Genomic DNA, 21,579 nt, shown 5'->3' with positions numbered 1-21,579 from the left:
ACTTTGATAAGTGAGCAGGATTTGTTATTTACTGATGATGTTGAATCTCCACATGGGTCTTTAGGTCAGAGTCTTATTACTGTACATGTGTTTGGTATCAGCAGTGGTAGAAGAAGAACTCGAAACCTTTTCTTAAGTGGCTCTGTAGAAATCGTAAACTGAAAGTAAAACTTCCACTTACGTCAAAGTACACAAGTATTAACACAAATATTTTATGAGCAGTAACAGAACTTTGCCCCATGACTGATCTGATGGTACAGTTTATTACAGTTTATTACAGTTTATTACAGTTTATTACAGTTTATTACAGTTTATTGCTTCATTCTGGGTGAAATATCAAACACATTTTTTTATTCACTAAGATCTAACATCATGATTTTCTTTTATAATTCTTAAACAATATATTTCTTCCTCTTACTATTAATTTGAACTTCCATGTTGTCTTTTCAAAGGCAGAACAAACAGTTTGATCAACTTCAGTGTTTGTAAAAAAGTAAGTGAGTCTGCAGCCGAAGTTTCTGTCTCCAACACAAAAAACGAAGTGTTCAGTGTGGAACTAAAGAATCATTTAAAGCAGCTGAAAATGAACAAGCACATTTCTGCTGATTAACATCTTTAGTGCAACCTGTTCAAACTAAGACAGACGCTCAACTCACCTGATTATTACTACTGCAATTTTTAATACTGCTACAATATTATTGTACTTTTATTCAAATCAAAAAAATGTAAATGGAAAACTTTAACTTGGGCCACAGTTTTTGTTATTCTTACTTTTACTTAAATTCACAGGGTTTTTGCAAAGTGCTGAATAAATTAACAAGGCTCCAACTAATGCAAATTAAAACTCAGCAGAAAAAGGAGAATCAGGGTACAAACTAAACAAAAATTCAAATACTTTAAAAGTAATCAAAAATCTCTTAGCTCTTCTGTTTTTCCATCTTTAATTATGGTTCTATTCTGCTTGAGTTTCAGATGTGTCTCTATTTTTAGTCTAATATTAGGAAAACCTCAGAATATAACCACCTTTAATTATGTTCTCAATAATTAATATTGAATTAAATTAAAAGCTTTTTTGAAAATTATCATCAAAAACTGAAACTGATCTTCATAAAGACACTGTATGCTACAGTAGGACTTCATTTACCTGGTGAAACTGATCAGTGAGTCTATTTGCCTGTTTGTTTTGTGGTTGTAGACGTTAAGATAATCGACAATATATCGTTAAATGTCTAACAGAACTTTTTCCAACAGAAACTTTACTGGAAAATAAATTTTCTACAGTTTGAGGTGTAAGTTATATAATATAATATATATATAATATATTTATGATATATTATATGAGTTTTATAGCAAGTTAACTTTCAGTCCCTGTTTAAAAAAAGTTATGAACTAATTAAACTGTGATAATCAAAATGTTTATCTATGTTTGAGCCGTTGATTGTGCAGATTCAGTGCAGTGTGTGAGCTGTAAACCACTGTCACATGTAACAAAGTGAACTGTGAAGACAAACCTGTGACAGTCACATAAAAGAACATGACACATGTAGGACAAACAAAGAGACGCGTCTTTAGGTTTTTGGTGTCAAATTCACAATTAGCATCCACCACTTATCCACCCTGGACAGGTCTCCAGTCTGTCTCAGGGCCAACACAGAGAGACATACACAGACAGACACCTAGGGACAATTTCCCTAACATGCATGTCTTTGGACTGTGGGAGGAAACTCGCACAAAAACAGGGACAACATGCAAACTCCACACAGAGGCTGCAGCTGGTCAGGGATTTGATCCAAGGACCTTCTAGCTGTGAAGCAACAGCATTAACCGCTCCACCACTGCTGCCTTCACAAATATAGTTAAAATCTATATTTGTTATTATTTGGAAATAATTTCGTCGTGATTGTATTTACGTTTTACAGCATCCCAACTTTTCTGAAAACAGGTTATTGATGGAGAAAAACACATAATCCTTTTTTATTCTAAAGCTCTGATAATGTCTTGTGGTTATGTCTGTTTATTACAAGTGTTAATGATAAAAACAAGAGACAGTTTCTACTGTAAACTGACCTGATGAAGATGATTCACTGAGGATGATTTATATTCATGATGCAGAACTATTAGTGCAGATACTGGTTCAGACTAAGATGGATCTTAGTCTGGGTTTTATTTCCACAAACTACTGATGGTGTTTCTGTAGTAAAAAAAGAAAAAAACAGAAATCTACTGATTAGTTAGTTATAGAGAAATGTTTTCACAGAGAGAAGAAAAAGCAGTTTGGAGAAAGATCCAGAACAAGACCTGGACTGCAGACAGACAGTCAGAGCAGCTCTGTACAAAGTAAGACTGAACATCTGTCTGCTGATGTTTCTGAAAACAAGACTTGTTGTTTTATACACAGACATTTGTCGTATTATACAGCATTAACATTTATTTTATTATTATCATTCATTTGTGTTTTTTGTTTGCAAAATGAATAATAACTTGTATAAAAGCACTAGAGAAACAGAGCCAGTGGTAAATTGTCACACAGCTTACTGAGATAAGACTCTTCTAACCTCAGTAATTTCAACTTTTTTTAAAAAAAAAATCTGAATTTTTAATAACATAGAATTCAACTTTATTTATATGGCACCAATTCACAACAAAGTCACTTTACAGAATGAAATGAAGACTATACAGATGTGTAGAACCAGAACCAGGCTCAGGGTGGGCAACAACAAAACATCTGGCAGGTTGTTAGGACCAGTAGCTGCACACTGGAGAAACACACAGCTCCAAAGCCGGGGACACCTGCAGAAAGGGACAGAGAGAGGGAGACAGAGAAGGAGACAGAGAGGGAGAAAGACACAAAGTGAAGAGGAGAGTGACCAATATTTTCTAATACATTTTATATTTGCTAAATTCTATATTCATAAATGTAAATTTACTAATAACCCAAGTGAAGTGTGAGACAGGGTGAGTGTTAATCCAACATTCTTCTTATTTTACTGTCAAAGTCTCTGAGTCAGTTTGTCCCTGTGGACACAACACACACTGTCCACTGCTGTTTATACAGAGAGACTCAGAGAAAATGAGGAACTTGTACTGTGTGTTACCTCCTGGTTACTGAGCTCAGTTACTCCTGTCAGTTTATAGAAATGTTTATCTGCTGCTGTTTGTATGATATGAACTTACTGATGATAAATGTAATGTTTGGTTAAGACGTAATGATCATAATGATCTTTGTGATTATACTGCAGGCAAATACCAACATTTCTACTAAAACCCTTTTTAATTCAAGCTGTTGATCATGAAAACATCATGTTAATACACACAGACAGACTCATGAGAAGAAGCTGCTAAAACAGAAACTGAAATTAATTTCTGTTGCTCTAAAGTAAGAAAGCAGTGGTGGAGTAAAATCTGTGTGCTTCTTCCTTTTTGTCATTTCCCAGAGCTGATGTTCAGAAGATGGAGGAAAAGAAGGACAGAACAGAGTCTACAGGATCCAGCTGTCTGTCTATGAAGAGTGACTGGTCCAAACACGATCCTCCAGGTTTTGGTAATGGACCTGGACCCTTAGACACAAAGTAAGAGACTGAAGATGACTCAGTGAGCAGGAAGACAAACTTCTGCTCTGTTTTATCAGTTGCTCTTCACTGTTACCAACAACAGACAGTGGAGATGATGATCAGGAGGAGTCTATGTCTCCAACTTAAAGCTGTAGGGGTTTTGTCTCTCTGCAGATGGAGGCTGGTGACAGGACAGGACATGTCAGGGTAGAAAGTTGTTGTTGCTTCTCTGTAGTTTAACACAGTGACTCTTTGGTTCACCACCAAAACTGTGCTGTCAGCTTCTCTGTCCACTGTTGTTCTTGTCGTCAGCACATATGTAATAAACCCTGGAGTCAGGTCACTATGAAGGAGGAACCAGAGGATTCAGCTGAACTAAAGTGATAAAAATATGACCAACAAACGCCACTTTTACTCACAGCACGAATTTTAAACATTAACTGATTGGGTTAAAATCCCTGAAGTGTTACCGTGGTTACCAGGTTATTCACATTCACCTGTTTACATCACATACACACTGATGATGAGATTGTAGGAGGATTTAGGTTTTGAAATGATGTAGAAATCTTAGATTTACTGTGACTAAATACTGTAGTTTGTATAATTTACTTTCACAGTCCACAGAGTATTTTAGTTTATTTCTAATAAATCTTAAAGTAGTAACTTTACTTTTGTGAACCTGCTGGTGAAGCTTTTCTTTAACAAACTGAGGGTTTCTCTCAGTCCCTTTTTGCTGAGTCTGAAGAATCTGTCCGTCTCATTCATTCATACAATACTTTTCATATCATACCAATTTCCTGAAGTTTACTTAGGAAGGTCAAATTAACAACTATTATTTTATTAATTAATCCTTTTCTTTTATATATACGTGTATATTTATGATTGTACATTGTACAAGTTTCATAAACAGGTTTCAAATGATTTATAAATCATTGCATGTACTTATTATATTTTATTACTGGTAATGGAGATTCTTAACGAAAACTCTTCCAACAATGATAATAATAAAACACTTTAAAAACAACTGAAATTGTGTAAGATAAAAAAAATAAAAATGAAATACCAACTGTAATCAAGACGTATTTAATCAATACAATATCTAATAAATATTTTAAAATCAAACATCCACCTTTTAATCTCTTGTATACAACTGATCACATGACTTGTGCAGAGCACTGAGGGTGTGACATGATGTAAAATCTAAAATGATGACACACATTTCCTGCACGTTATTTGCTTGGTGTTATTTCAGAGCAGGTTATGTTTCAGCAGGTTCCAGTGTGATGTTAGAAATGTCAGATCAAGGTCCTTATGTTTATAAGGTTATGTTTAAGAAGACACATATCCTACAGCTGCAGAGGATTCTTATTGGTGAATTATTAAAATGTTTCTTCACCATAAAAATAATTTTCCACTCATCCACAGGACGTGTGCTCCTCACTTCATCAGCTCATTTGTTGTTTTCTACTTTTCCTGTGAAAACTTGCTGTTGAACTTTGTGTGGATACTGTCAGACCAACTACCTCTGACCTCTCTGATAAATTTCTGTCCACTCTGAGACATGTCTGAGGTTTGTGTATAATGAAGTTACACACATCTGCTGAACTCTTAGTAGTTACATGTCCAATTTGAAAGGACTGATGTCTGAAAATCAAAACAGTTCTGAAAGAACAAACTGTCAAAATTCATGCCCAGGTTGAGTTTTCTTAATGTCCACAGAAAGAGGAAGAGGACACAAGTTTCTGTGGAGGAGCAGCTGTCCTGCTGTGCTTTGTGTCAGGACGTCCTGAAGGATCCAGTCTCTACCAGCTGTGGACACTGGTTCCACAGACAGTGCATCACCTCATACTGGGACCAGTCTGGTTCATCAGGAGACTCCTCCTGTCCCCAGTGTGCAAAAAGATCCAGAGCAAGACCTGGACTGAAGACAGTCAGTCAGAACAGGACTGTACAAAGTAAGACTGAACATCTGTCTGCTGATGTTTCTGAAAACTGGAGTTGTTATTTTTTACAGAGACATTTGTTACATCATACAGCACATTTTTGTGTAATTTTAAATATCAGATATTCTTAGACAGTTTTTGTTGGATTCTGTTTCTTCATTCTCACATAGTTTCTGATCTTTCAGCAGATGTTGGTCTGCAGGAGGTTTTAGATGAACATAAGATCAGTCTGAGGAGGAGATGTGAATGTGTGACTGAAGGAAGTGATGAAACAGGAAGTGGAACCCTCCTCAACAGGATCTACACTGAGCTCTACATCACAGAGGGACAGAGTGAAGAGGTTAATACCCAACATGAGGTGAGGCAGCTTGAGACAGCTTCCAAGATGAAGACCCTCCATGACACTCCAATCAAGGTCCACGACATCTTTAAAGTCTTACCTGACCAACAGAGACACATCAGAGTGGTTCTGACCAACGGTGTCGCTGGTGTTGGAAAAACCTTCTCGGTGCAGAAGTTCAGTCTGGACTGGGCAGAGGACTTGGAAAACCAAGATGTCAGTGTGCTGGTTGTGCTTTCGTTCAGGGAGCTGAACTTGATCAAAGATGAGCAGTACAGTCTTCTCACGCTGCTCCATGTTTTCCATCCAACATTACAGAAGGTCACAGCAGAGCAGCTGGCTGTCTGTAAACTTTTGTTCATCTTTGACGGCCTGGATGAAAGCAGACGTTCACTGGATTTCAACAACAGTGAGGTTGTGTCTGATGTCACACAGAAGTCATCAGTCGACGTGCTGTTGACAAACCTCATCAAGGGGAATCTGCTTCCCTCGGCTCTGGTCTGGATAACTTCCAGACCTGCAGCAGCCAATCAGATCCCTCCTACATGTGTCGACAGGGTAACAGAAGTACGAGGCTTCACTGACGCCCAGAAGGAGGAGTACTTCAGGAGGAGGTTCAGTGATGAAGACCTGTCCAGCAGAATCATCTCCCACATCAAGACATCCAGGAGCCTCCACGTCATGTGTCACATCCCAGTCTTCTGCTGGATCACTGCTACAGTTGTGGAGCACATGTTAATTACAGAGCAGAGAGGAGAGCTGCCCAAGACCCTGACTGACATGTACTCACATTTCCTGCTGGTTCAGACCAAGAGGAAGAAGAACAAGTATGAAGAGAGACATGAGACCAGTCCACAAAAGCTGATGGAGGCTGACAGGGACGTTCTTGTGAAGCTGGGGAGGCTGGCATTTGAACATCTGGAGAAAGGAAACATCATGTTCTACCAAGACGACCTGGAGCAGTGTGGTCTTGATGTCACAGAGGCCTTGGTGTACTCAGGAGTTTGTACAGAGATCTTCAAAAGAGAGAGTGTGATCTTCCAGAAAACAGTCTACTGCTTTGTTCATCTGAGCATTCAGGAGTTTCTGGCTGCAGTTTACTTCTTCCACTGTTACACCAACAGGGAGACAGAGGTACTGGAGGACTTCCTGGGGAAGAAATACTCATCTCAAAACCCATCTCTTGAGGTTTTCCTGAAGTCAGCCATGCAGAAATCCCTCCAAAGTCAAAATGGTCACCTGGACCTGTTTGTCCGCTTCCTTTATGGCCTCTCTCTGGAGACCAACCAGAGACTCCTAGGAGGTCTGCTGGGTCAGACAGAGAACAGTCCAGAAATCATCCAGAGAGTCATCAGCAACCTGAAAGAGATGAACAGTGATAAAATCTCTCCTGACAGAAGCATCAACATTTTCCACTGTCTGATGGAGATGAAGGACCACTCAGTACATCAGGAGATCCAAGAGTTCCTGAAGTCAGAGAACAGATCAAAGAAGAAACTCTCTGTGATCCACTGCTCAGCTCTGGCCTACATGCTGCAGATGTCAGAGGAGGTTCTGGATGAATTGGACCTGAAAAAGTACAACACATCAGTGGAAGGACGACGGAGACTGATCCCAGCTGTGAGGAACTGCAGAAAGGCTCAGTAAGTCCAGATGTGATCAATCACACTTAACACACTTAAAAGATGTTGGAAAAACAAGTCACATTGATCTGTTCTGTAAACTAAAGACATTTGGGTTTAAGATGAAAAGATCACAGAAGAAGGTTCAGCATTTCATCTTTCATTTGATGGTATCATGTTTTATATATATACACACTCAGTGTTCTTGGTGGCAGCAGCAGCTCAGCTCAGCACTGATGGAGACACTTCAACACAACTACAGTCCTTGTTGTACAGTGACAAAATAATTTAAACTGTTACACAAACTGATTTTTCAAGGAAAAAACAAATTCACAGCTGCATTGTGGTAAAAGACAAACGTCTTCTTCACATATTTAAAAAACTACAACCATTTATCAAATAAGATGTTTATTTTCAACTTTTCCTTCAGACAAACTGGCAGCAACATATTTAACATATTTAACTTTAGCAGCAGCTTTTGTTTGCAAAATGAATAATAACTTGTATAAAACACTAGAGAAACAGAGCCAGTGGTAAATTGTCACACAGCTTACTGAGATAAGACTGTTCTAACCTGGGATCATGGTGGACGTTAACTGGTCATGAGGAGCTGGGCTGCAGGCTGCTGACATGATGCTGTGTTGTGTGGTAGAAAATGTTGGATCAGATTTACAGATGGACTTTATTTGGATCAACTGAGCACATGTTGGAAGTGTCGGCTGATTCATTAAAGGAACAGATCAGAATCTGTTGTCACTTGATGAAGAAATGGTGTTTGTAGAACTGTTGGAAAGGAACTCTTTCTCTGGTTTGTACTGATGATGCAGCAGGATGAATTCTCACGTGTTTAGGGCTTTATTATCTGCTCACATTGAGCTAAAAGCTCAGAATTTCACAGTGTAGATGGACAGTGACTCAAAGCACACTGTGAAAGACACCCAAGACTTTTTCAAGGCTCCACAGTTGAATGTTGTTCAATGGCCAAGTCAATCATCTGACCTGAATCCAGTTAAACTTGGATTTGACCTGCTGAAGGCCAAACTGAAGGCAAAGCCCCCAAAACCAAGCTGAAGTGAAGAGAGCTGCAGTAAAGGTCTGGCAGAGCATCACCAGGGAAAAAACCCGGCATCTTGTGATGTTCATGGTTCCAGACTTTAGCGAGTTTTTGACTCAGAAAGATTTGGAACAAATATTAAAACAGACAGTTGAACTTTATTGTTCTTAATAGTTGTGAGCCACTAAAATTGGGGGTCTGTGAATAAAAGTGTGTGTAGTTCCTCCACTGTTCATCTAATGTTTTGGAGCAAAGCCTTAAATGAAAGCTGACAGTCTCCACTTTAAGCACATTTTGATGGTTTCACTTCAAATCCACTGTGGTGGGACAGAGAACCAGAACCATGAAATCTGTGTCCCTGTTCAAATACTTATGGACCTGACTGTGTGTGTGTGTGTTTGTGTCTCCGTGATGTAGAAAAGTGTTATAGAAGATAAGTTCAGACCATTTAGCTTCTGCCTCCATCTCATTCTGCTTTGTGATCAAAATAAAGAAAGTCTAAACTTTATAGTAGATTTTTAATTATACTTATAAATTACATATTCGTATTATTTCTCATTATCTGTTATCACAGACTTCATGGCTGCAAACTCTCAGAGACTCACTGTGAAGTTTTGGCCTCAGCTCTTAAGTCCAGCCCCTCCCATCTGAGAGAACTGGACCTGAATGGAAACTGGGACCTGCAGGATTCAGGAGTGAAGCTGATTTGTTCTGGCCTGAAGAATCCAAACTGTCTCCTGGAGACTCTGAGGTCAGTTTTCCATCTTAAATCCATAACTTAATGTTCAGGTTTCGTTTGGTTCATTAGTTTCTACGTTTGTCTGAGCACAAATGTGAAAACTATTTCCTCAGGTCAAATCCCTCAACACTATGTGGGACTTTAAGTTGAGTCCACATAGAGAAGTGAAATAAGTCCAGACTGGCTGATGGGAGATGTCTCCATGTTTGCAGACTGTACTTGAAGGAAAGTGGTGCTGAGGAGGAACAGGCTGACAGTCTGATTGGGCCTTGGACTAGTACCTTGTCTGCACTAGTAGTGGACCATGAACTTAAGGAAAGCCGAGTTTTTCTCAAGTGTTAAAGAGCGAAAAGTGTGAAGATGAAACTTTGTTTCTCTGACATTTGTCTGACTGACAGCTGGAAGGTTCCACACATTCAACAGTGGTTTCTGCCTGTGGCCTTTATGCACTGAATCTTTTCCCACTGTGATGTTGTGGAGATGGTGAAAGAGCTCAGTTCTTTGCAAACTCCTTTTTTCAACTTGATGACAGAATTGTCAAAGTGCTGAGCCACGAGCCATGTTTGATTATAGAGACTGAGCCTTTGAGCCAATCCTGATCCCCTCACCCAGTGGTGATCCTAGAGTATGTTGGCACTCTAGCCCAAACATTATGCACCATAAAACCTCTATGCTTAAGATATGGAAAATAAAATACACCACACTGCACATAGCACAATAACTTACAGTAATACAATGTACTGATACAGTAAACTTGGGTCAAACTGGGTCAAAATTCATAGCTTGACACTTGGCTCAGTCAGAGACAGCTTTCATCAGTTTCCTACAGAAAAAGAAAATGTACTAATTCATGGTAATAGACACTATATATATATATATAGGAGGAAAAACAAAAAAACACTTCAGTCAGTCAAAAAAATTAAAGTTAAAGTAACCATAATTAAATTTACTTAAGTTAAGTGAAATGTGACAAATTACAGTAAGGAAATATTTGTGCTCCATTACTTTCCACCACTGTAAATTGGTGAGTGAGGTGAGCAGCATGTTCTGAATCAGTGCTGACATGAATAGGTGTATGAATGTTGTGCTGACATTTGGATGATGTCTGTAGAAGTCTGACATTCTGATGATCCACAATAACACAAGGACAAAGTCACTCTAACACCATTGATTAGGACAAATCTGATTGATTACTAATGATTTGATCCACATCTTTGATTCTTTATTCAGATTGAGGAGCTGCAGTTTGTCAGAGATCAACTGTGATTCTCTGGTCTCAGCTGTGAAGTCCAACCCCTCCCATCTGAGACAACTGGACCTGAGCTCCAACAACCTGCAGGATTCAGCAGTGAAGCTTCTGTCTGATCTTGTGGAGAGTCCACACTGTAGACTGGAGACTCTGAGGTCAGTTCACTGACTGATACTGTTAAGTCTTTATTCCTCAAAATCAATTAACTAAACTCAAAAGTTTAATTTGGTTTGTATTTTGTCATTAGATATCATGTCATATTGGACTAAAACTCAAACTATTTGTTTAGTGTTAGTTTTTTCTGTGAGTTCACTGAAATATAACCTTCAGGTTGTTGTGTAAAACACTGTAAGGCAAGTTTAGAGGCAAAGGGCAACTCACAAGCGAATGGTTATGGTGAATTGAATTAGCAAAATGGAGAAAACATGCAACAGAACAGAACTGCACTGGGCCAAATCTGATTTGACAAATCATTCAAGACTTTGTTGGCAAACCCAGGACCATTGTCGCTACTGCTCTTTTTTGGAATACCCCAGCGAACAATGAAGTCTCTTGTTAGGGCTTTTAGCACTGTGGATGCATCCTGTTTGGAAGAAGGGAAAAACCTCTACCCACTTGCTAAACATGCAAACCATGGTCAAGCAATATCTCTTGTTTTGGCATAGTGACAATTCAATCAAGTCAATCATTCAATCTTCATAGGGTCCATCAGGTGGTAGGTGACCTTGCAATGGCATTTTAATGGCACCAGAGACATTGTGTGCTGCACAGATTCTACATTTTCTGCATATTCAGCTGCATATGTTGAAAAACCTCTGGTGTACCAGTGAGTGTTGACATATGCGTGATCTTTAGCACGAGTTAATTTTGCATACAACTGGAAATAAGCCTTAGGGAAGCAAGGTTTATCATCTGGACCAAGCCAGACCTCATTTTGTACTGTTGCACCTGATTTTCTCCAAAGAGTTTTTTCAGATCTGCTTGCCAGTGACTGCATGGATGACAGTTCAGCCTGTGGGTTGAGTTCCTGTGGGAGAGAAAACTGAGTTAGGTGAAACATTTGTCCCGTCCTGGCTGCTGCTTTTGCTGCAGCATCTGCTGCTGAATGTCCTGCAGAAATGGGATCTGTTTTGTTAGTGTGAGCATCACATTTTATTACTGCTATTTGTTTAGGCAGATTGCTGCAAACAGAGTATTTCAGAGGTTGGTGCACTGAAAGGTTGGTTTGTAATCCTGCACCATGTTCTGGAAGTCCTCTCCCCACTTGTTAGCATTTCTTTTTGGATGGGTGACTTTCTCCATTGCTTCTTTAATGTCCAATTCTGTCCAGGGTAGGAAAACAAGTTGGGGGCCATGAACTCCTCCCACCTCAATCATGGGGAAAGTTAGGACATGCATATCATCTCTTTTCTGTTCTTCAAGATTGGGGGGAAAGTTCTGTCCTTTTGATCTGTTGTTCATTAGATATCATGTCATATTGGACTAAAACTATTTGTTTAGTGTTAGTTATTTCAGTGAGTTCACTGAAATAAAACCTTCAGAACTCTTGTTAAGTTTCAATTAATATTTTTGGCAAAAATCAATTGATATAAACTCAGTGAAGATAAAACATTCTTTCTTTCTTTATAATTCATATCAGTGAGCTGTAATCATTGATGTTCATATAAAAACATTTGTATTTTTTTCATAGAGGTACATTTTCTTCTTAAATGAGTTAAAAAATGTTTAAAGAACCAAACTGTTGTTTTTCCATGTTTCAGTCCATGAAGTGGAAATTGTTTTTATTTCACATTTCTGCTGAACATTTTCCAAAGTTTTCATGAAATCATCTGTAATTTGGGATTCAAATAGTTTTTGTTCAGTTGAATCTGTGTTTTCCTGAGCTGATCTGCAGGACAGAGACCAGGACCAAGCAAGACCTTTATACTGGATCAGTTCTGGTTCTTTAAAGTTTGATGCATTTGACTGATGAATCAAATTATTGTAGTAAGTTTTTAGTCTGTCATATGTGATTTGATGTTTGTCTTCTAATTCCAGAGGTGAGTGAGGTGAGCAGCATGTTCTGAATCAGTGCTGACATGAATAGGTGTATGAATGTTGTGCTGACATTTGGATGATGTCTGTAGAAGTCTGACATTCTGATGATCCACAATAACACAAGGACAAAGTCATTCTAACACCATTGATTAGGACAAATCTGATTGTTACTAATGATTTGATCCACATCTTTGATTCTTTATTCAGATTGTGGGGCTGCAGTTTGTCAAAGATCAGCTGTGATTCTCTGGTCTCAGCTCTGAAGTCCAACCCCTCCCATCTGAGAGAACTGGAGCTGAGCTACAACAAGCTGCTGGATTCAGGAGTGAAGCTGCTGTGTGGTTTTCTGGAGAGTCCACACTGTAGACTGGAGACTCTGAGGTCAGTTCACTGACTGATACTGTTGGAGATTTTATGTGATATTTTGTCACTTTTTATAATTAGTGTTTTCTCACCATCTGACTGAATTTATTTCTTCAGGTTGAGTTAATTTCAGTGAGTTCAAGTCAATGAGTCAGAAGTTTATTTTTATAACCACCAGATCCTCCCCGCAAAAATTACAGATAGATCTTCATGTTCAACAGTGCTAGAGTCATCGATAAGGCCCCACTCCCTGTTAGACTGCTTTTTACCCATAGATCTCTCTGAGCTAACTTCAATTATTACCTCATCTAAACCAACAACCTGTCTGCTAGACCCTATTCCAACTAGACTGCTCAAGGAAGCTTTACCCTTAATAGATACGTTCATATTAGATATCATCAATCTATCTTTAGAAACAGGCTATGTACCACAGGCCTATAAGGTAGCTGTAATTAAACCACTACTTAAAAAACCCTTTCTTGACCCAGGTGTTTTAGCCAATTACAGACCAATATCTAATCCCCCCTTTATTTCTAAAATAATTGAAAAAGTAGTCGCAAAACAATTATGTGATCACCTGCATAGGAATAATTTGTATGAAGACTTTAAGTCAGGATTTAGAGTTCATCATAGTACAGAAACAGCACTGGTAAAAGTCAACAACGATCTTCTCATGGCCTCAGATAATGGACTCATCTCTATACTTGTTCTGTTAGATCTTAGTGCCGCATTTGATACCATTGATCATAACATTTTATTACAGAGACTAGAACATGAAATTGGAATTACAGGAACTGCACTAGGTTGGTTTAAATCTTATCTGTCTGATAGATTTCAATTTGTTCATGTTAATGATGAATCCTCCATGCACACAAAGGTTAGCTATGGAGTTCCACAAGGCTCTGTGTTAGGACCAATACTTTTTACTTTATATATGTCTCCTTTAGGCAACATTATTAGAAAACACTCTATAAATTTCCACTGTTATGCTGATGATACCCAGCTATATTTATCTATGGAACCAGATGAAAATAATCAGTTAATAAAGCTTCAAGCATGCCTACAAGACATAAAGGCCTGGATGTCCCACAATTTTTTACTTTTAAACTCAGACAAAACTGAAGTCATAGTATTTGGGCCCAAAAATCTCAGAGATATGATGTCTAATCATATTGTTACCCTAGATGGCATAAGTCTGGCCTCCAGTACTACTGCAAGGAACCTTGGAGTTATTTTTGATCAGGATCTGTCCTTTAAGTCACATATAAAACAAATCTCTAGAACAGCCTTCTTCCACCTACGGAACATTGCCAAAATTAGGAGCATACTGTCTCAAAGTGATGCCGAAAAACTGGTCCATGCATTTGTTACTTCTAGGTTGGACTACTGTAATTCCCTACTTTCAGGATGCCCCAGTAACTCCCTAAAGAGCCTGCAATTAATCCAAAATGCTGCAGCAAGAGTGCTGACTGGAACTAGCAAGAGAGATCATATTTCACCTTCACTAGCTTCTCTCCACTGGCTTCCCATTAAATTTAGAATAGAATTTAAAACCCTGCTTCTTACATATAAAGCTCTGAACGGTCAGGCTCCATCATATATAGAAGATCTCATAGCACCATATCATCCCAGTAGACCACTTCGCTCTCAGAATGCAGGCCTACTTGTGGTTCCCAGAATTTCCAAAAGTAGAATGGGAGGTAGAGCCTTTAGCTATCAAGCTCCTCTCTTGTGGAACCAGCTCCCAGTTCAGATTCGGGAAGCAGACACCCTCTCTACTTTTAAGTCTAGGCTTAAAACCTTCCTCTTTAATAAAGCATATAGTTAGTTATAGTTATGCTGCCATAGGCTTAGACTGCTGGGGGACCCACCCCCCAATGCACTGAGCTCCTTTCCTCCTCTTGACCATCTCTCCTCTCCTCTCACCCCGCAATTGTCACCACTGTATGTCATTAACTCTGTGTGTTCTCTCCCGTAGTTGTCTTTGTCCTCCTCTGTCCCCCTCTCTCTGTCCCTTTCTGCAGGTGTCCCCCGGCTTTGAAGCTGTGTGTCTTCCAGCGTGCAGCTACTGGTCCTACCAATCTGCCCGATGTTTTGTTGTTGCTTTTTGTTGCTCTGTTCTTTTCTCTCTCCACTTTCCACTCACCCCAACTGGTCAAGGCAGATGGCCGTCCACCCTGAGCCTGGTTCTGCTGGAGGTTTCTTCCGTTAAAGGGAGTTTTTCCTCTCCACTGTTGCCTATGGCTTGCTCCAGGGGGAATTGTTGGGTTCTCTTTATATATCTTTATAATCTTGACTTTATTCTGTAAAGTGCCCTGAGATGACTTTGTTGTGAATTGGCGCTATATAAATAAAGTTGAATTGAATTGAATTGAATAACGCATTCCTGTAGCTCAGTTGGTGAGGCAGTCGTACATGGATCACACGGTCAGTGGTTCGATCCCCTGTCCCGGCTATATGTCGAAGTGTCTCTGGGCAAGTGACTGAACCCCTAACAGCCCAGTCCCTCCCAAGTGCCAGTAGAAATTGTGGACGGTTGTGTCAGAAAGGGCATCTGGCATAAAAACTGTGCCAAAGCAACAGGCGGACAATGATCTGCTGTGGTGACCCTGAACTCACAGGATAAGTGGAAAGGACAAACAAAAAATCCAAACTGAATAAAGATACTTTGAATTATATTAGTCAACAGATGTAGTTAATTAAAATGAAAAGTTAAATTTTTCTTATTTTACCAGCAGATTAAAATTATTGAATTGTTTTTAGTCTGTCATATGTGATTTGATGTTTTTCTTCTAATTCCAGAGGTGAGTGAGGTGAGCAGCATGTTCTGAATCAGTGCTGACATGAATAGGTGTATGAATGTTGTGCTGACATTCTGATGATCCACAATAACACAAGGACAAAGTCACCATTGATTAGGACATATCTGATTGTTACTAATGATTTGATCCACATCTTTGATTCTTTATTCAGATTGAGTTGCTGCAGTTTGTCAGAGATCAGCTGTGACTCTCTGGTCTCAGCTCTGAAGTCCAACCCCTCCCATCTGAGACAACTGGACCTAAGTGAAAACTGGGACCTGCAGGATTCAGCAGTGAAGCTGCTGTGTGGTTTTCTGGAGAGTCCACACTGTAGACTGGAGACTCTGAGGTCAGACACCAGTTTTTAGTTGTGTGCTGAGATTAATATGATGTGAAAGTTGTGGTGACACTAAACTACAGACAGGTTCATGTTTCTGAGGTCAAATCACATTCAAACTGTTCAGTGGTTGAAAGGAAGTTTTGAAAGTGTCGACTCTGATTTGAAAGTAGAAAAATCTGATGTAAAAATGTGAAAATGACATTTGATTGTCAGACTTAGAATTGAAGACACTTGTATAAAGCAGCAACAGAGAATCAGCTTGGAGCAAATAGAAGGAGGAGAGAAGAATCAGCAGGTTAAGAACAGGACACACAGCACTAAATAGTTGACTGAAGCTAATGAAGAAGCATCCAACTGCCAACTGTGTCAAGAAGCAGAGACAGTTGATCCTGTTTGATTTGAGTGGAATAAATGTAGAGAGGAGCAGCAGAGTGGGATTGGAAGGTGCAGAGAAAAGGAAAGAAATCCTCCAAACATTCCACAGCTACTATCAAGTGCAACAGGAGATGATTGACAGCTTTACATCATATGGGAAATAGTTTGCATGTGTGAAGACATGTGAGAGACACATGAGAGAGCAGGGAGGACAAATGTGTGTTGAGGACGACCAAAGTGTTGCTGCAGACAAACTGGATCTTTGTCCAATCACTACATTGTCTGATCACATGAAGCCAAATCCAGGTGAATGACAGCAGCTGTGCTGTGAGATCCACCTCAGAGACATTTCAAATGTGTGAGGACAAAGTTCCTCCTCTCTGTCTCTGTCCAGTGTTTAAAGACAGACACAGAAAACCTCAGTTTGAAGGTTTGATCATTATGAGCAGAAACGAGGTTGAAGTTTGTGTTTAGCAGAGTTTAGACTCTAACATTTCACTAATGATCAGATTGTTGCTTCTGTCTTCACAAAGACAACATGGACTGTCCAAATGAAGAAGAAGAAAGACAGAAATATATTATTGAAGAATCCTGAGAGAAAATCCTGATCTCAGCTCTGATCAGATGATGAAACATTGATGGTTTCAAACAGGAACTTTGTTTCTAAACTTACAGCTTTGATTCTTTATTCAGATTGAGAGACTGCAGTTTGTCAGAGATCAGCTGTGATTCTCTGGTCTCAGCTCTGAAGTCCAACCCCTCCCATCTGAAAGAACTGGACCTGAGCTTCAACAAGCTGCAGGATTCAGTAGTGAAGCTGCTGTGTGGTTTTCTGGAGAGTCCACACTGTAGACTGGAGACTCTGAGGTCAGTTCACTGACTGATACTGTTGGAGATTTTATGTAATATTTTTTCACTTTATAATTACTGTTTTCTTACCATCTGACTGAAATAATTTCTTCAAGTTGAGGTAATTTCAGTGAGTCCGAAGTTTATTTTTATAACACATTCCAAACTGAATAAAGATACTTTGAATTGCATTAGTCAACAATTGTAGTTAAATAAAATCAAAAGTTACATTTTATCAGCAGATTAAAATTATTGAATATTGTAGTAAGTTTTTAGTCTGTCATATGTGATTTGATGTTTGTCTTCTAATTCCAGAGGTGAGTGAGGTGAGCAGCATGTTCTGAATCAGTGCTGACATGAATAGGTGTATGAATGTTGTGCTGACATTTGGATGATGTCTGTAGAAGTCTGACATTCTGATGATCCACAATAACACAAGGACAAAGTCATTCTAACACCATTGATTAGGACAAATCTGATTGTTACTAATGATTTGATCCACATCTTTGATTCTTTATTCAGATTAAGTTGCTGCAATTTGTCAGAGATCAGCTGTGATTCTCTGGTCTCAGCTCTGAAGTCCAACCCCTCCCATCTGAGACACCTGGACCTGAGTGACAACAAGCTGCTGGATTCAGGAGTGAAGCTGCTGTGTGGTTTTCTGGAAAGTCCACACTGTAGACTGGAGACTCTGAGGTCAGTTCACTGACTGATACTAATTAGATCTTTACACAATAACTGAAGTTAATTAATTACAAATCCAGTTTCCAGTAAATGATGATGCACTGTGTAAAATGAAAATAAAGACAATGCAATGATTTGCAAATCATTTTTATATTAAATGCAACAAAGACACATCAAATACTGAAATTGATATATTTCTTTTGTTTGTTTTTTTAATATTTGCTCATTTTGAATTTGATGCCAGCAGCACATTTTTAAAAAGGGACTTGTTAACCACTGTGCTGCATCAGATCTTTTTCATCAAAACTATGTGTTTGTGTACAAACAGGACCAGCTGCTTTAATGTGGACTGGAACCAACCACTTACCTGCAGTTATCTCTAAATGAACCTTGTAATTAAAATACTGTGGTCCTAAGATGTCAAAGCACCACAATTTGAGAAAACGTGAAAATGAAGAAAACAAGTTCATCAATTTGACAACACAGATGCAGCATTTAGAAATAAAATGCTGCAAAAACACAAAACACAACCCAAAAGAGAAACAGCTCCAGTTTTGCACTGGTACCACTCACCTGTCAAACCTGAAGCAACTGGTCACTGTGAGCTCAATAATGGAGTTACTGAAGTACTTTAAACAGGGAGCTTCAAGTTCATACAGGTGAACTGTTCCTGTCAAAATAACACATGATGATCATTATTACAGGGAGTAAAGATTCATGTTGGAATTTAAAAAGACACTTCTCTTAAAAACCCAACTGAGTGGGTGAAATCTGAGTGACAATCAGCTGAGTGGCCTGGTGTGGGTTTGAGTGGGGAGCAGAGATTCTCACCGCTCATATGGTCTGGACACAACACAAGGACGTATGGAAATGTCCTGCAATAAGACACAACACAGGAGCCCAGATGACCTGCACCACCACTTTACATGAACAGTGACAACCATCTGATTAAGACCTTGTGGACTTAGTTTCAGCATGATTTGTCCGTTGCGTCTCTAAGTGCATGGTCCAGTTGCTCTGTCCTCTCTGACTGAGTGACATAGTGAGTGAATGAGAGGAAGCAGCGTTAGTGTGAACAAAATAAATAACAGAATAAAAAGGTTCAGTTCTAAAACACAAACATGGTCACAGCTTCACAAAACCCTGCAGGAAGGATTTTGTCTCAGTGCAACTGAAGTGCATCTCTTTCATGTCTGCTCTTCTTTGGCCTCTTTGCTGTGTGTGTGTGTGTGTGTGTGTGTGTGTCTTAAACCTGAAACTGGATGCACGTGATGTTACTGTGCAGAGCAGTGACACTGAGTAAAATAAATTCTATTGATTCTGATAGAAATCTTGTTAATCTAACATATGGTTGTGTTAGTGAATTCTTGGTGAACCCAGTGACCCCCACCTCTTATAAAATATTTAAATCATGAACAAAGTTACTAGAGTCCGAGGAAGAAGAAGCTCTTTCATTGGTTCTCTGTGTTTAACCCATCCCCCTGGGGGAGCAGTGGGCAGCCACAGGCAGCACCTGGGAGCTAGTGCTGAGTGTCCTGCTGAAGGACACACCTGGTGCATGGATTGGGATTTGAACTGGGAGACTTAAACAACCCAGCTTGATGCTCTACCCACTGATCCACCAGGACGCAGTGATTTGGAAAATGAGCTCACATGTAAATTCTGTGATCATTTATTTTATCCATCTTAATAAATTATCACATTTACATGAAAACTTATTTTCCAACCTCTTCAGGGGACAGTCGGATACTTTCTGCATCACAAACGTTTGGTTACAGTGTCTCAGCCATGTGTGTTTTTAAAAAAAGTTTTGCCCGTGTTGTGGCCTGTGCTCTTTGCAGCATGTCTCTTCATTTGGTTGTGTGGTGGCTGTTCGCTTGTTTCTAAATTCTGTGTTTGTAAAGTTGTTTTCTCACATTGCAGAACTTTGAGCTCTCAGGGCCACCGTACTAAAAACTACACTGTAATTCACTTTAAAGGACTTTATTTTAAATTGAAGAGCTTGAGTTCAGAGGAGACAGTTTCTACATCGTGTTTCTTCACATTTGTGGAGACAGAGACAAACTGTGTCCATTGAAAGTGGATTTGTGAGGTTCCTGAGTCCATGCAGTGACTTTCACTACAGAAACGTGTGTGTTCTTGATGCAGTGGCCCCTGATTGTGTAGGATGTGTTCTTGTGTCAGTTTGACTGCTGTTGTTGGTCTTCTCCAGCCTTTTGTTGCATCTGTCCCGACTTTTTAGAAATATGTTTCTGGAAGAAAAGCAGATGTTTCAGTTTGTACTATTTATAATCAAATAGGTTTCAAATTATTTACAAATAATTTCTGTTTCTTTACCTTTTACAGTGTCACAACTATTCTGGAAAAGGGGTTTGTGCATTTTAAAGTTGAATGTTTCTTGTTTTATCATCAGACCAACTGTGCACAATAGAAATGATGCGTCTCAGTGTTCACGTCCCGAATTTAACACAGGATAAGAAGAAATAAAATAGTATCACATTATCAGCATAAAATAATGGATTTGAGATTTAAAAACAATATAATATTTAAAAGTGCAGAGTATAAATTATGTAAATGTAACAGATCAGAAAGTAAATCATATACTGTATGATGTCTGGTTTGGATCCATAAAAAATATTTGTATTTTTTTATACAGGTGAATTTTCTTGTTAAATGAGTTGATAAATGTTTAAAGAACCAAACTGTTGTTTTTCCATGTTTCAGTCCATGAAGTGGAAATTGTTGTATTTCACATTTGGGATTCAAATAGTTTTTTTCAGAATAGTTTAGCAGTAAAATAGTTTTTAGTTTTGAGAGCATTGAATGGTGATTTAGAGAAAACACCATTGATTAGGACAAATCTGATTGATTACTAATGATTTGATCTACATCTTTGATTCTTTATTCAGATTGAGTCGCTGCAGTTTGTCAAAGATCAGCTGTGATTCTCTGGTCTCAGCTCTGAAGTCCAACCCCTCCCATCTGAGAGAACTGGACCTGAGCTGCAACAACCTGCAGGATTCAGCAGTGAAGCTTCTGTCTGATCTTGTGGAGAGTCCACACTGTAGACTGGAGACTCTGAGGTCAGTAGAGGGTTGGAGTCAGTCCATGCTGCTTTCAGCAGTTTTGTTCTAAACCCAGTTAGTATCAAAGCAAAGATCTAGTTTTCCTGTAAAGCTCCAACCTTCTCAGTGGCTGCTTTCCTCAGTGAAGCTGTGAGAGGAGAATGGGGACAGGCTTCAGGATTGGACAGAAAGACAGAGACAGAGAAAACAGTCAGCCAATCAGATCAGCCACACGCTTGTTGTGATCATGTGTTTGAGTTGTTGTGAAGACGACTGTTGTTGTTGTCTTCATGTGGACAGGAAATAAAGCTGGATTCCAGCTGACAGCCTCACAACATGTATAGAGACAGTGGTCCTCATTCATCAAATCTGATCTGATTTCAACACTAAACTATTGATCAGTTTCAGCTTTGTCACAGCTCTAAGATCAGTCTGACTGAAGCCTGCAAATCAAAGAAATATGGTTACATTTAATAACCATGTGGTCTTTGTAGAGACCAGAACCTCTGCTGACTGACAGATGATGAAGTGAGTCTCACTGATCTCCTCTGTTCATCTCATTCTCTC

The 21,579-nt window shown here is 39.1% G+C and overlaps 1 protein-coding gene across 10 annotated transcripts in view; it reads left to right on the top strand.

Moving 5' to 3' along the window:
• LOC137098440 (NACHT, LRR and PYD domains-containing protein 12-like) overlaps positions 1-21,579 on the top strand; it is a 254,566-nt gene that overhangs the window by 112,640 nt on the left and 120,347 nt on the right. For 2 of the 10 annotated variants that reach the window (XM_067474706.1, XM_067474744.1), the window contains 7 exons: positions 3,435-3,569; positions 5,271-5,506; positions 5,665-7,477; positions 9,085-9,261; positions 10,480-10,653; positions 12,743-12,916; positions 15,872-16,048. In XM_067474706.1, the coding sequence (XP_067330807.1) occupies positions 3,435-3,569; positions 5,271-5,506; positions 5,665-7,477; positions 9,085-9,261; positions 10,480-10,653; positions 12,743-12,916; positions 15,872-16,048 (2,886 nt within the window). Of the gene's footprint in view, positions 1-2,257; positions 2,338-3,434; positions 3,570-5,270; positions 5,507-5,664; positions 7,478-9,084; positions 9,262-10,479; positions 10,654-12,742; positions 12,917-14,876; positions 15,772-15,871; positions 16,049-17,107; positions 17,282-17,785; positions 17,960-20,856; positions 21,031-21,579 lie in introns of those variants that run through there. The other 8 variants (XM_067474676.1, XM_067474683.1, XM_067474887.1 and 5 more) reach the window with 7 other exon arrangements.

This window comes from Channa argus, chromosome 1 (genome assembly GCF_033026475.1).
Source record: "Channa argus isolate prfri chromosome 1, Channa argus male v1.0, whole genome shotgun sequence".
Lineage (NCBI taxonomy): Eukaryota > Metazoa > Chordata > Actinopteri > Anabantiformes > Channidae > Channa > Channa argus.
Note: the sequence above shows the minus strand (reverse complement) of the source record. Positions and strands in the feature narration are given on the sequence as shown.